This window comes from Notamacropus eugenii, chromosome 5, assembly GCF_028372415.1.
Source record: "Notamacropus eugenii isolate mMacEug1 chromosome 5, mMacEug1.pri_v2, whole genome shotgun sequence".
Taxonomy (NCBI): Eukaryota; Metazoa; Chordata; class Mammalia; order Diprotodontia; family Macropodidae; genus Notamacropus; species Notamacropus eugenii.
In genome coordinates, this window is record NC_092876.1 from 458,496,405 (window position 1) to 458,512,504 (window position 16,100).

The following is a 16,100-nucleotide window of genomic DNA, read 5'->3' on the forward strand; positions in this document are numbered from 1 at the left end:
ACATTTTAAATTGGGCTTTATTTAGCAACATACATACCAGGGAATATTTGAGGATTTTGAGATAATGATGATAATAATGCAGCTAGGTGGTACAGAGGATAGGACACTGGGCCTGTAGTCAGGAAGACTTGAATTTAGATCCATCCCCAGATCTTGTGTGTGACCTTGGGCAAGTCACGTAGCCTCTATTTGCCTTATTTCCTTAACTGTAAAATGGTGATAGTAATGGCGCCTACCTCCCTGGGCTCTTTTGAGGATCCAATGAGATAGTATTTGTAAAGTGATTAGTACAATGCCTGGTACATGCTGTCTAAATACTAGTTATTGCTGTCATGAAGGGTTTATGAAGGTGTTACTGCGAACAGCATGCTGAACTTGTGGTCAGGAAGACCCGCATTCAGGCCCTTCTGACACTTACTAACTGTGACTCTGGACAATTCACTTCATGTCTCTTGGGTTCAGTTTTCTTGTCTGTAAAACAGAGATAATCATCGCACCTACATCACAGGACCAAATGAATTAACCTTGTAAAGCGTTTTGCAAGCCTTGAAGTGATCTATAAATGCTACTCGTTCCTATAGAAAATGACACATACATTGCATTTGCTGTCCTTTGACTTAGTGTTCATATTTCTGTAGGGTCTTGGAGTCATTCTGGATATTGACCTTGTCTCCCCAGCTAAACTATAATCATGAGGAAAGGAGCTCTGTCTTGGAAAGATTTCTGTTTCCTACAGTGCTTGGCACAGTTGGTGCTCATGGATAATCACCGAATTGCCTTAAATGTAGACTATCGGTGATTGATGCACTGTATGTCTTGTGAAGCTTGAGGTTTTACACTCTAATCATTTATCCATTTAACTAATACTTTTAAACCAAAATATCAGAAATGTCTATGCATTTAACTAACTAGATGATTTTTAATGAACCTTTCATTCCAGTAAACACACTAATTATAGATATGTATAGTATCTTAGCCTTGCTGAAGAATTTACTGTTTACTTGCTGAAGAATTTATTGTTATCCTCAAGAGTGACTGACGGACAGTTACGCGTATATATTATATTGAAGTTAGAGCGTGTGGTCATTGACTTACTAATAGATAAGTGTGCTACAGTCCGTATACAGAGACTAGCCCATGTATATGGAAAAGTTTAGAGCCATTTGAAAATTTTAAGATTGTTAATTTTTATATGTCCTAAACAAAACCTCCCTTAAGTGACCATTTTAGTGATCATCTGTCTTCCTACCTCCTCAAAGCCTAAATACCTTCTAATGCATTTCATTGTCTGCAACTTTTGTACCCATGAAAAGTGCAAATAACTGTATTTTCATCCATAATTCAAGTTTTGAATATTTTTGAATTGGTAATGTTTTTTGTCATTGAGGCATGGCCAAGGTGAAGATAGGCAATTGTATCCAGAAATTGGTGGGTTTTTGCATGTGAGCCATAATACGCATGCATATCAGTATGCTATGTGTGTATATAAGTATATTCTTTTTTTTTTGTTAGGCATTTGGGTTAAGTGACTTGCCCAGGGTACCCAGCTAGTAAGTGTTTGAGGCAGGAATTGATCTCAGGTCTTCCTGAATTTAGGCTCATTGATCTATCGGCTGTACTACCTCGCTGCCTATATTGGTGTATTCTGGCAAATAGATGTACATATTATAGACTATCTAGCCAATATCACTGACGGTTTCCAGTCTCCTAATTTACATAAACAAAATTTATATATGTCCATGCACATATTTCAGCCTAGTATAATGTACTTAAAGGAAACTGTTGAGTTTTCTTCCCAGAATGCACACTAATCTTATCAGTTCATATGACTGGTTCTCCTATGCAACATGTGAACTTTGGAAATGTTTGGGCACAAGACTCCTTGTTGATCTGATGATATATGGAAAAACCTGGTGAAGGAAATTGTTTAAACTCATTGTTACTAGCAAAGTATGGACTACTAATATTAGTTTAAAAAATTTCATTGATCCCTAGAGTTGTTTTCCTGCTTCACTGTTCTATAAAGTTAAAGCAATTAGTAACACTTCTGAATTTCAGGTTGTACTTGAAGAGGGGGGAAATCTTAGGTATTATCTGTTTATACTTTATTACATAACATTACTCTATTTTCATGCATTAGTTCCATGTTCTAGGTATTGTTTTTTCCTAGGCCTATGGATGAAAATATTATGTTATAAGATAACTAATTGGTTATAACTCTATAAAAAACATGTGCCTTTTTTTTTAACAGGCAAGGATTATTGCAAAGTCATATTCCCCTATGAAGCGCAGAACGAGGATGAGCTGACAATCAGAGAAGGCGACATAGTCACCCTTGTCAGTAAGGTAACTGGAGCATTTCCTCTTCTGATACAGATGTGTTGTGTCCGTCCATGAGGCTAATTTCTTGATTGGTATTGGACACGTGAAATTATTTGGTTTTAATTCTCACACAGGTTTCTTAGCTAGCAATTAAAGTTTAAGTGTCCCTTGAGGTTTTCCACCTTTTCCTTCCTGATTCTTCCCCTTTAATTCTAGTGCTTTCTCTCCACTAATTATTTCCCATTTATCCTGGATAAAGCTCACTATATCATATATGTTTGCTGGATTGCTGTATGTTTGTTTATATGTTGTCTTTCTCATTAGATTGAAAACTCCTCGAAAGCAGGGATGATCTTATGACTCTTTGTATCCTCAGCATTTAGCACAGTGTGACATGGTTAATGCACATGGTTAATAAATGTTTATTGATTATTACTGATTGATTTAGAAAGTCCAGTAGCTCCAGGTAAAGTCATTTCTGATCCACTGAATAGACGTGCCTTGTTTTAGTGCCATTTCCAGATTTTCACAATCCGGTGGAATCATCCTGTTTTCAGCTGTGACAAGCCAGGAGCTGTCCTCAGTATATTAGCTCTCTAGCCACAGAGGCAGAAAGACTTTTCATGCTCCCAAACGTGCTTTCTTTAAACATAAGACTTGAAAGAACAATTTGACAAAAGGTTTATATTTTCATTAAAAACATGAAAACAAAAATTGTTTAAAAAGGGAGAACCAAGATGTCATGTGTCATTTAGGCCCGAGAGAAGTGTATTTTTGCTCTTTGGACTAGGAAAGAAAGAAGAATTAACTGTTATTGCAGAACTAATACTGTAAATGTACCTGAATAAAAAAATAAGTAAAATGTGTTTTAAGAAGATACTGTCAGTAAACTACTTACAGTCTCCTAGTATCGAACAAATGAATAAAAATACATGAATGAAAAGGTGCTTAGGAAACATTTTACCGTGCACAGAGAACCAGTGCTGAACACGGTGTTACAGATAGAAGAGCGTGGCAGTCCCTCATCTCAGGAAGCTCACTTTCTCATCCTGGGAGAGGGAACATCAGGGAAGGAGATCATAGTGGAATAGATAGATGGGTTTTATTTGAACACATATAATTTTTCAAGGTGAATGGAGAAAGGGGAAGGAAATAAGAATTTGATTACCTTAGAATTTGCCTAGCAGATGGTGGGGTCAACCACAGATGAAGGAAGGGTTCTGAATGCAATTAGGAAAGGGTGAGGAAGAATAACTTTAGTCCCTGAAGTCACCAATATTGGCCTAATTGGATCTGCACAGGTCAGCCAGACCTCTGGGAGCAGTTTAGGTATATTCTGTGGATTTACCATTGTCGTTGGATTTACTACATCTTGAATTTAAGGTACCCACACAAATTTGAATGACCTGTATGGTTCATTCTGAGCAAATGCTGATTTCTTTAACAACTCCAGTGTGGTAAAGTACTTTTGTGAAGTAATACTATAGTCTTCCCCTCCCAAATGACTAGGACATTTGACAGATTCCCAGAGCACTCTGCCATTTTCAGAACGCTTTCTACATACGTTATTTCACTGGATCCACGAGAAGGCACAAGACTAGAGCTATTATCCTCATTTTCCAGTATCGGAAGCTGAAGCTTAGGTGGAGGAGGGGATTCCTTTACTATCACACAATGGTAGAGCTGGGAATCAATCCAAGTAGTCTTTACTCCAGTTATGGTTTTCTTCTGCTGTACCCTACAACCTTTATTGTTTCAACTGGTTTTGTTTTTTGTTTTTTGTTTTTAATATTATCCCCTTGTTGCTCAGGGTAAAAAAGGGAGAGGGAAATTTTGTTTGCTTATAATTCTTCAGTGTAAGTAAGGGGATTTTCCTCCTTTGGTTGTATAACCCCTTATTCTAACACTTCTTCAGATGAGAACTTTTAGCGTTCGTATAACTGCTATAACCTATAAAGCCCTTATTGTCTGTTTAATTTAGATAACCTTTAATGGGGAGATAGAATAACTCAGAAAGTTATTAGGTGTGGATGAAGCATGGAAGTTATATAGATTATATTCTTTTGCTCTTAATTACAGAGATAATGAGAAAGGACACTTCCTTGTAGAGGTGAAAGTCCAATCTTTGCTCTTAGGTCTACTTTTCATCTAAAACTTATTCTTTTCAAAACATCTCAGCTTTTTAGTTACAAAGAATGACATCTCTATCCAGTAAACAGAAAATGATGACTCGTTGTGAGTAGGGTTTCTTTCCCAAAATTATCTTTTCATTCATAGCTTTTGTTTTTCCAGCACATTCATTATCAATATTTGTAAAGCTTAAAACATTCTTTTTAATAAGACTTTCTTGTTTGCTTTAAAGGTGATGGAAGTAGCATAGTACAAACATTGGCTGTAAAGTTCAGTGATGAGTTCCAAGCCCACCTGTGGTACTTACTACTTGTATGACCTTGGGCAAGTCACTTAATCTGTGAAATGAGGAAAATTGAACTACATATTCTCTGAGTTCTCTTTCAGCCCTTGATCTGAACTAAATCTAAATTCCATGATTTCTAATTAAATGATAAGTCGAATTCAGCAGGTCTAAAATTTAACTCATCACCCTAATCTTTCCCCCAGCTTCCTGTTCTCTACCCCCTAGGGTCAGAACCTTTAACCATCTGACTCTTCCTTCTCTTTAGCCCCTCATATCTAATCATGCACCAAATACTTTTGCTTCCCTTTTTTTAAAAAAAAATGCCTCTCTTTTACTCTTCAGTTCCTTTCTATTCCTACTGGTAACTCCTCATGTTCTGACCCTGTCACCTCACACCTGGGTCATTGCCATAGTCTCCTAGGGACATTGAGTGTTTAAATGGCACTGGAGTGTCACGAGGCTAGGATGTGTCATACGCAAGTCTTCCTGACAGAGACTCTGACTCCCTGTCTAGCAAACTAGCCTGTCTAGACGGTGATCTTTTTTTTTTTTTTTTAGACATATGGCTAGGTCTCCCTCATTCAGATATTTTTACAGTTGAGTTTGTGAAACTCAGTGCAGATTCTGGTCAGTCTTTCAGAACCAACTCGGCATGACTTCATGGACAGTTTTCTTGGCAAATATATTGGAGTGGTTTCCCATTCCCTTCTCCAGTGTTGGGATACCCATAGCAGCTGCTCGGAATATGCATGAGTATTTCCAGGGTAAATTCACAAAATATAAGTAACTCTCTTCCTCGAAGACAAGACAGCTATTTATTCAGATACCAGAAGGTCAAATCTGCCATAGTCACAAGTTTGTACATATCACCAATCACTGACATCCCCAAGCCTTTCCTCCATTAGGCCTCCCCACAAACAAACTCCCTTAGGCAAAATTCCTCCTTCTCTCCCTCCCACTAGCTGCTCTGCCTTTCTCTCATCCTGCTCTGCCAGTTCCATGGGCTCCATGTGACTCAAGCTGTAGGCTGGGCCAAAGCTCAAAGCAGGTCATAAGGGGCAGGGAAGATCTTCAGATTCCCTAAACATTACAAGTATGTCCCCATTTTATAGATTAAGAACTGAGGCAAATAGGGGTTAAGTGACTTGCCCAAGGCCGCACAACTAGTAAGTGTCTGAGGCCAGATTTATACTTAGGTCTCCCTGCCTTCAGGACTGACACTTTATCCTAGGAGTGGGGAACCTGCAGCCTCAAGGCCCCACGTGGCCCCCCAGCTTCTCAAGTGCAGCCTTGGACTAAATCCAAACTGCGCAGAACAAATCCCTTTAATAAAAGGATTTGTTCTGTACAACTTAGACTCTGTCAGAAGGCCACCCAAGGACCTAGAAGGCCCCATGTGGCCTCAAGCCTGCAGGTTCCCCACCCCTGCTGACTGCCCCTAGTGAAGAACTTGATATTTGTCTGTATTATTTCTCACTTTGTTGTTTCAGAGCGCATCCTCTCATCTACAGAGATTATTCTGAATTTTGATTGTTACTTGTCTACCTTCTTAATAAACTTACTTCACCCCTCCCCCACATCCACGCCATTTAAAGGGAGAAGAGGTAAATACAGTGTTTGAGATTTGGACTTTTTTTTAAACTTACTTTAAAAGGTTATGCTAGAACTTTAGGCTATATGGTAATAATGGCAGAGACGATGATTGTGGTGGAATTAAGTAAATTTAGATGGTGTTTACAATGTAAAAGCAAAAGTTGCCTTGGATTATTTGCCTCTGATGACGGGAAAGTATTGTTAATGTTACAGAAAATGCTTGTCTTTTTTTGTCATTAAAGCTCCGATCATTACATTTAACATAATGCTTTTCCATAAGAAGTGTTCAGTCATTGTTTAGCGAATGATTGAAAGGCTGGGGAGTGATCTTTGGATTCATCTTCAAATCCATTTAGATCATCTTTTTCAGTGACTCTTGCAAAATATAATAAATGTAGGTTCTGGTGTGACTGCACATTACAGCATTTCTGGATGAGTTGTGCAAGAAGCCTGGAATTCCTTTTCCCTAACTTTAACCACTATTGCGTTTTATTACTTACCTTGAGTCCTGTATGTTTTCATCTCGTTAGCATCATCCTCTTTCCCTCAACTTTACTTTTTCAGGCAGTGAAAAGGCTGATAGCAATGGCAGTCACTTTTTTTTAAAATCCACAATTTGTCATTTTCATGTAGTTTTCAAGAAAATGAGTCAAACAACTTAAATTGATGCATAAGAAAATATTCCAGTGCCTGAAGAAAGTACATGAAAAGCTCTAACATATTCGTATCTCTCCTGGAAACCAGAATTCAATGTGGTAATTAAGAGAAATTCTTCTTTTATATATTTGTACAAAAGCTGTTGTGAATTCTGGAAATTTCCCTCCCATGCACAGCACACCTGTTTTCAGCTATTATTTCAAGTTTACTCAAAATACTTTTATGCTTTCTGGGTTGTTGCCACCTACTTCCCCTGAAATCTTGACTTAAGTTCAGATTATATCTGAAAAGGGACATGAAACCCAGAAGCTATTTTTTGCCTTGTCTGGCTATCAAGTTGGAAAGCTTTACAGGGGAGAAAAGGGAAGAGTGCCTGAATAAAGCATCAAATTTTCAACCTTTTTTAAACTTCTTCTTCTTTATATCTTGGATAAGGAGGATTCTGAGATTGAATTTTCGGTCTTTATCCTGCCCTCCTCATTGGTGTCTACATGCTGGGAATGAGCTCCTCAAATTGATTTGGATGATAAACTCCTGGTGGATAATTTTTGCGGGGGTATAGGCTTGTGATTTCATTTGCACATAGAGATTTCTGGGAAGATAATTTATTCTACCAATGCAGATTGGCAACTTTTATGAGCGTTATAGTCTTAAAGAGCTGCTTGGGGTCTTTATAGGTTAAATGACTTTTCCCAGGGAGGAGCAGCTAAGTGGTGCAGTGGATAGAGCATCAGTGAAGGAGTCAGGAGGACCTGAGTTCAAATCTCACCTCAGACGCTTGACACTCACTAGCTGTGTGACCTTGGGCAAGTCGCTTAACCCCAGTTGCCTCATCCTGGGTCATCTCCAGCCTTCCTGATGAATATCTGGTCACTGGATTCAGACGGCTCTGGAGGAGAAGTGATGCTGGTGACCTGCACAGCCTCCCTCATTCAAAACAAAGTCAAGTGCAAATCATGTCATCCTTTCTCTGATGGCATGGTCTTCTTCGGCAACAAAAAACGAACACACTCACTTTTCACAGGGTCCCAGACTCAATATGTATCAAGAGGTCCTTGAACTCACATTATCTTTATTATCCTGATTCTGAAGCCAGCCTTCTACCCTCAGTGCTACCATATTGCCTCTTGAAACTTGACACTGTGCCTATGTATCCGCCATGTTGCCTTGTATATACTCCCTCAAGGGTGAAGAATATGTCCTATTTGCAATATCATATACATCTTTTTTATCCTCCATGAACCTACCTCAGCACTAATACATAGTGAACACTAGGTACCTTTTAAAGTTGAAATGAATCCACCCCCTATAGGCAGGTACAAATAACTCCTAAATTCTCTAGGACCTTTCATACTGCTTGGCATCTTACATTAAAGTTGGAAAAATACACAGATCGATCAGTGTGGTGCAGTGGAAAGAGCGCCAAATTTGGAGTCAGAGGCCTGGAATCCGATTTCAACTCTCTCATGCAATTTAGGATATTGTTATGGCTTGCATTCCAAAGATTACTGATTGTTGTTGTATTGGGAATTGGTGACCTTAAGAATCAATATGCCTGCTCCATTGGAGCAGATAATTTTGGCATTTTTTCATTTCTGCATCAGCCATCGTCATTTTTTCTTTTCAATGTAACCTGCAGTCTGTAGAGTCCCCTGAGGAGCTGGATTAGGGTACCCCAATACTTGGTTTCTGCAGCATCAATTTATAGTTTGCTGTTTAGATGCCTGGCAGCTTCTGAAAAAGCAAATGCCAGGTAAAATAACCAGATGGCTCAGCCCTGTGTGAGTCCTTGGGTTTTGTTTTGTTTTTTCCCATTTCCATCTCAGTGCCATTCTTTCTTAGGTTTTCCTGCCCCTTCTTTTTTCTCATTTCCATTTAGGTTTCCTTTTTGTCTTCATTGCTGCCTTTCGCTACCTCCTTCTTGTAGAGGAAATAGCCCTGGATTTAGAGTCAGAGAGCCTTCCTTGAATCCCAGTCTGGCACTAACTAGCTCTTGAACAAGTCACTTAATTTCTCTGAGATGCAATTTCCTCATCTCTCCATTGAATTAATGGCCTCCAAAGTCTATCCTCCCAAAATCTAAGGTCCTACAAACTTTTCCCCTATAAGAAGAAATAAAGAAGATGGGGAAGAAACTGATTCATCTACTTACATCATGTAGTGATTTCTTATCAATCAATCAATAAAGATTTATTAATCACTTACTATGTGCCTGGCACTGTACTAAGCTCTGGGGATGAAAAAAAAGAGGCTGAGTTCCTGCCCTTTAGGAGTTTATAATCTAATGGGGGAGAAAACACACACAAAAAATATACAAAGCAAGCTGTGCATGAGGTGGAAGGTATCAGTTGCTAGCACGCAGTGACCTCACTTGAGGAGACTGGCTAGGAAGACATCTGGCACATGAGAAGGTCCTTTGGGGTAGGTAGAAGACTCCTGACCTGGCCCTAAGCAGCCTCTCCAGGAGCGTACACCATTTTCACACTCTATTGCCTCATGTCCCATAGGGTAGTAAGGTTACTACTTAGGAAAAGACTTACTCTTGTGGGATGGGGCTGAGTTGCCCCAGGGGTAAGATTGATGCTTACCTTAAGATTCCTTCATGCTCTAGTCATGCAATAAAGTGGGAATGAATTCCCTCTCCTCTTTTGTTTCCAAAGCTTTTAGAAAAGCTAAAATTCCATAAGGGTTAAAAATGTCATTTCAGAGGTAAGGAGAAAATTAGCACGTGTCACTGGAAAAAGTTACCATGCTGACAGACCCAGTGGAAAGGCAAGTTTTTCTGACTGAATAAAAAGGTTAAATATAGTTTTAGGAGCATGACTTTTTTTTTTACACATTCTAAAAATTTTACAGTGTAATGAATGAGCGAGTCATTTGTGTCACAGGATATCACACTGTGGCCTGTCATCTTGTGCCCTTACTGACATAATGTCACCCGTGGACAGAAGTCACAACATAGTCATTCCTCAAAACATCACGAAGCTAAGAGAATGACACTTGAGACTGAGTTAGCTCCTTGTCAGCAGGCAACCAAGAAATGGTGGCAGATGGAAATAATGAAGATAGTTTTTAAATGCAGGTTTTCTTGAAGATCATTCTCCTTTTGGACATATTTGCTGTCAGAACACTAAGTTTTGTAATGGGCTGAAGTATTAAGGATTGGTATGTGGAAAAAAATTATTTTTTCATTTACTGATAAAGTCAGAAATTCCTTCTGGCCATTTGGCTCTTCTCTGCTGGAAATTTTTCCATTGCTAATAGTTGGTTAATGCACGTGGGTCTGCCAGTTTTATCTCTTGACTTCATCTTTTTCTGAGTTCAGTCATAATTTTCAAGGGCTTCCTGTAGCCCTTTCTCTTGATCCCAAGCCAAGAAATATCTCCACTTTGGTGGCCATGGAAATGATTTTTGTAGTCCAGTGACACTCTCTTCGGTGGAGTGGACTGAGGACCTTTTTCTAATGTTAGAGAAGACGATGTAGTTACTTAGAAACTTGAGATGTTGACTTTCCCCCATTCTTCTGTGTTCTTTGTGTTTGTACCAAGAAGTTTCAGACTTTCTCGGCTTGTTTGCCGCCATACTGTTCTCTCCTCTCATTTGAGGTCATCCCTACTTCCTGCTAATTCTAACTGTTTTCAGCTTGACTTCTCTCAATTAATTGTATTTATCTAACCTCATTCTTCTGAATATCTGAAAGCTCTTTTATATTCATAATCATATTTTACAATTTGAGCGCTGACTGGCGATATGGAAATTGACTTTTTTTAAAGAAAGGGAAAGCATTTTTAAAAATATTTTTTCAAACTTAGTTCTGTACTGAAGAATAATGACCCTTTTCAATAAGATGGATTCCTGCCCTTTTCAAAAAATCCCTTATAGGCAACATGTGGTCTTGTTCTGAGATCCTTCTTGTTTTACTTAAGAGTGTAGGGGGAAAAACTGCATTGTATCAGTACCTTACCTTCCCAGTAACCCTGGGAAGTGACTCTCCTCTGCAAACCTCAGTTTCCTCACCACTAGCATGAAGGAGACTGACTACCAGGGGTGGGGAACCGGCGGCCTTGAGGCCACGTGTGACCTTCTAGGTCCTTGGGTGCAGCTTTGAATGGGTCCAAGTTTTAGAGAACAATCCTTTTATTAAGTTTGGATTCAGTCAGAGGTCTGCACTTGAGGACCTAGAGGGCCACATGTGGCTTCGAGGCCACAGGTTCTCCACCCCAGTAGCCAGTTTTAAAGCTCCCTTCAGACTCTACCATCTGTGACTCTGGTATATCTCTTCTTCTCTTCCGTTCCCTCCTCTTCTCCTTCTTTTCCTCCTATAGCGGTCAGTCTATCAGTGTCCCACTGTAGTGGGATCCAAAGAAGCTGCTAGGTTCTGCTCTCCATTAGGCAAGTATTCTTACATTCCAGGCCTTCTGGGGAGGCTCACAAAGACAATGCTTCCTAATAACTGAGAAAATTGAGTAAATCTGCAGAAAGACGAGCCTTTCCTGGGGAGAAGCTGTCAGAACTAGCCCAGAAACAGAAAAGGCTTCCTGTTTCCCACTGAAGGTCTCACAGATTAGACAATAATCATGCACAAATGAAGACATTTCCAGAAATGGCTGGAGGAGACAATCAGTATATAAAGGAAATGTTTGGTCAGCATGAATTCCTTATCTGTAAAATGTGGGAGTTGGACCAGATCATCTTAAAGATCCATTCTAATTCTAAAATTCTTTGGTCCTGAGGAATTTTCTTAATATTATTACTATAATCAAAATTGTATTCAGTGAATGCAGTGGAAGAGAGAGAATGTATAATATTATATACCCAGGCATATCAAACTGCAGCCTAATAAGTCAAGGAATAAAATGAGGATACCTTTGGGGCTAAATAACAAACCTCTGTTCTTATATGACTTATAAATTGGCCCAGAAATGAGGCTGTTCTCAATCTCTCTGAAATTAGCATTGTGAAGGACTACAACTTCCCATAGTGATAACTTTATGTGGTGAGACTCGTTTGGGTTTAGATGTTCAGGTTTAAGAAAAGAGAACAGGTGTTCCTGCTATTTAATGGTTAGATCCAATGTAAGTCAAACACAGTCCTTTGAGATAGCACACATGCATTAACATGGATAACCCATCTTGGAGACTCGAAGGAAGAAGACGGAACCTCCTTTAAAGCATTGCTAAGAAGGTGAATTTGTCTTTCCTTTCCATCTTCCCAGCTACGAAAAGGAAATAGGCTAGAGGGGACAGGACAGATACTCAAAACAAGGGAAATATTTCAGTGAGATCAGTTATAGAGGGTTTTGAGAAACTATTGAGAAAGTTTTCAGAATTACTTTACAAATAGCCTTTTTTTCCTCTGCTGATCTTGCCCTCTTCACCCACTCCCCCAACCCCATCCCATTTTCATCTTCTGGTGCATAAACCCAAAGGGTCTTGTTCCCTGCTTATATTTTGTCCATCCTCCTTGGAGTCTGGAGCCAAAAGAAGATTAAAAAGCCTCTGAGTCTCTTGATGGCCTGAAAATTGGCTTCTCTTAATTAGAAAAGGAGCAGGGCCATGCAGGTTTGAGGGGTGTTACCCAATTTAATTAAAAACTTATTTCTTTCCTGGTGTGAGTTAAGTATCATTCCTCCTCCAGTTGCAGCTTCTTAGACTTCCTCAATTTAGGTTCCAGGGCCTGGTCTGGTTAATTAATGGCTCAGTTAAAACCTCAAGACACACAGCTACAATATGCTGAGACATCCCTTTTTCTGCTCCCCGGGAGCTGAGAACTAACTTTTCCTCTTATAAGGGAAACTTCTTTCCCCTTTGCCTCTGCTGGAAACTGTCCACAGCGTTTAGTGGTCAGAACTGAAGACAGTTAGAGGATAATTATGAGAGACATCAGAATTTCTTGTTGGAGCTCATTCTTCTGCCTCCAGGAAGGATTTCCAGCTACATCAGTTGGGATGCATGGATATTCAATAAACTGGACTGGAGAATTCCTAGACAGCGAGCTCTGGGTCTTTACAAGGCCCTGCTGTGGTCACATTCACTCTGGCTCAGAAGGGAGCTGATAACAGGAATCTGAGTAAGGATAAATAACATAGGGATGGGTAGACGCATCGGGGAACCTCGGAGGGGCTTTACCAAATTTGACCAAGTGGCAAAGGAGAAGCCCAACCGAATTAAAAAGCATCACTGCTATAAAGGGATTCTGTTCTAGCTTTTAACTATTTTGCCTTAAAGTTCAGAGAAATGAGTGAGGAGGGTGCAGAAAGAAGCCTACCCTTTGTGTAACTTGTAAGTTTGTAAAGTGGAAGTAGACCTTCTCAGTCGCTAGGGAATTCTTACCACAGATTTGTGTGTGTATATATTTAACATATACACATATGTATGTATTACATATACAGGTCTGTATTACACATAGTTAATATGCGTGTGTACACCCACACATACACAAACACACATTCTTCCACCTAAGGCTGAGAGAACTTAAAAGACCAGGGGCCCAGGAAAGACCAAAATTTTTAAGAGTATTTTAAAAAATCGTTAACATTCATAAGACACCTTCAAAATTGCAAGGGATGCAGTTTGCCTCCGATAGCAAGCAAGCTCTGACCAAGTGGTGAGAAAATCCTGAGAAAAGCTCCTGGGGAGAGCACATTAACAGATGAGATAAATAGACTTGAGAGTATTTGAGCTGGGTGGTCTTTCTCTTATTTTGAGGTTTGCCTTACTAGCATACGCTGCTATGAGCATTACTTAAAACACGTTTTTATTATTGTGAGGTTTTGGTTTTGTAGAAAACATATTCATGCACTCCAGAGTCGGGCCTGTCAATAGATCAGCCCTGTTTCTCACCTGGTGGCGGTTTTCTGAAATGCGTAGAGGAATTAATCAGGTTTCAATAAGAATGATTTCCATGGACTCCAAACTTTAAAGTGAAAATGACAGTCAGATTTCTTTGTGGATAACTCACCAAAAGCATTAAGTGCCTGGGGAATATGAAGAAGTAAATGAGATAAAAGAACTGAAAGAATAATTGTAACAACTGACTGACATTCATATAGAACTGAGGGTTGCAGGTGTACATTTGTAAGCCCTGACATGACTATCCATTAGCGATATGTGTCGTATTTTTACAGTGATAGGATGCTGGGTTATACAGATAGCGTTATGCTTAAGAACTATTAATGCCCCTAACATTGGGTTCAGTTCTGGGATCCAGGAGTGAAGGGAACTGGAAGTCCAGAGAACAATCATAAAAATGAATGTAAGGTTGGAAAATGTGCAGCTAAAACAAATGGCAGTTATTCAGCCTGAGGAAGAAAATGTATCAGGGAGAAATAGGACAAGTGTTTAAAGATAGTCTTTTGTTGAGAGGAGGTAGATTTTAAGTAGATTTAGGTGAGATGTAAGGGAAAACTTCTTGACAGCAAGGAGTTTAGATTTTTGAGGAGGTTATTAAAATATAGTCCTGCTGTATCTCTCCAATGAGATTTTTGGAGATAAGGTTAGCTGAGTTTAACTGCCAAGGATACTTTAAGGTCATGTCTGAAGATGGATGAATGAATAATTTATGGCCCTTTGACCATAGAGATTTTCAAGGCTGTAAGGGAAAGTTGTGGGTTTTGTTGGGTTTTGGTTTTTGTTTTTTACAGAATGGCTGTATTGATATGGAAGAATGTTGTGTCTTTGTGAAATAATTTCTGTCTAAATGGAGGAGCTGAGCAGTTGCACAATGAGAATAAATCGATGAGGGAATGGGTCCTCTTTGCTTACACACCAGCTTTATATTTCTGAAAGTGCCATCTCAATTTAAAATCATTTTGGGTCAGATTCTCAAAGGATGCTTCTTCAGTTTACAACTTCAAGGCAACATCTCCCGCTCCAGCTCACTCCTTTTACAGAGGAGAATTCGGAAGTCTAGGCAGAGAAATGGCTTTCCCAAGAACCCAGGTCCTTTGGATTCAGATCTAGTGTTCTGGGTCTTGTGTGTTTTCTGTTTGTTTGTTCGTTTGTCTATGACCAGAAGAGATCTATGGTGATTTCTGTCCTGCCGCAAAAGGGACACCATGGACCTTACATGCTCTCCTAGGTATTCTTTTTTCATATATGTATGTGTTAGGTATATATGTATGTATGTATTAATTAAAGTGTATAATTTATTTTGAAGTTTTGATTTGGCAGAAAATGTGCCCCCTGATGAGTCCCAAAAATAAATCAGCCCTGCTGTTCATATGGAGAAGGAGATGGCAGACCACTCTAGTGTCTTTGCCAAGAAAATGCCAAAGGGGGGGTTTGAAGAGTCTGAAACAACTGAAAATGACTGAATAACAACAAAGCTATAGATGGTGGCGGTTATCTAAAATTCTTACAGGAATTAATCAGGCTTCACTAAGGAATGAGCCACTTAGATACACACACACACACACACACACACACACACACACACACGTATCAATCTAGCCACCTAAGCAAAGAAGTGAGGGATAGTGTAGCCTAATAGATAGAGAGCAAGCCTTGAAGTTAGAAATACCTAGAATCAAGTCCTACCTCTCACATACACTTGTGTGATCCCTGGATAAGTCACAAAACCTTTTAGTCCCACAAACAATTTCTAAAACAATAGGTTTCTAGAGGTTTCAGGACCCCTTTATGCTCTTAAAAATTATTGGGGACCCCAAAGAACTTTTATTTTTTGGGTTATATCTGTTGATGGTCATTGGATTAGAGATTAAGACAGATACATTTTTAAAATAGTTAATTCATTTTAAAAAATAATAATAATAATAATTTAAACAACATATTGCATGTTAATAGTTATATAACTATTTTCTGACACTACAATAAATTAGTGAGAAGTGTTACTATTTTTATATTTCTACAAATCTCTTGCTTAATGGGAAACATGGATTCTCATGCCTGCTTCTATGCAATCTGTTGAGATAGGTTGTTTTGGCCAAACTATAGGGAGACAAGTAAGCCTCACACAGATGGGCCACTGGAAAAGAAAAGAGAATTCTAATAGCAAGTAAAGGCTTAGTATTGTTATGAATATACTTTTTACCTTATCATTCCCTGAAAGGGTCTTGGGGACGTTCAGGTGTGCTACCGTACTTGGAGAACCA

At 39.1% G+C, this 16,100-nt stretch overlaps 1 protein-coding gene across 7 annotated transcripts in view; it reads left to right on the forward strand.

The window, feature by feature from the left end:
• Positions 1-16,100, forward strand: part of SH3KBP1 (SH3 domain containing kinase binding protein 1) — a 415,998-nt gene that overhangs the window by 293,057 nt on the left and 106,841 nt on the right. For all 7 annotated transcript variants that reach the window (XM_072615333.1, XM_072615332.1, XM_072615331.1 and 4 more), the window contains one exon: positions 2,252-2,346. In XM_072615333.1, the coding sequence (XP_072471434.1) occupies positions 2,252-2,346 (95 nt within the window). The remainder of the gene's footprint in view (positions 1-2,251; positions 2,347-16,100) is intronic.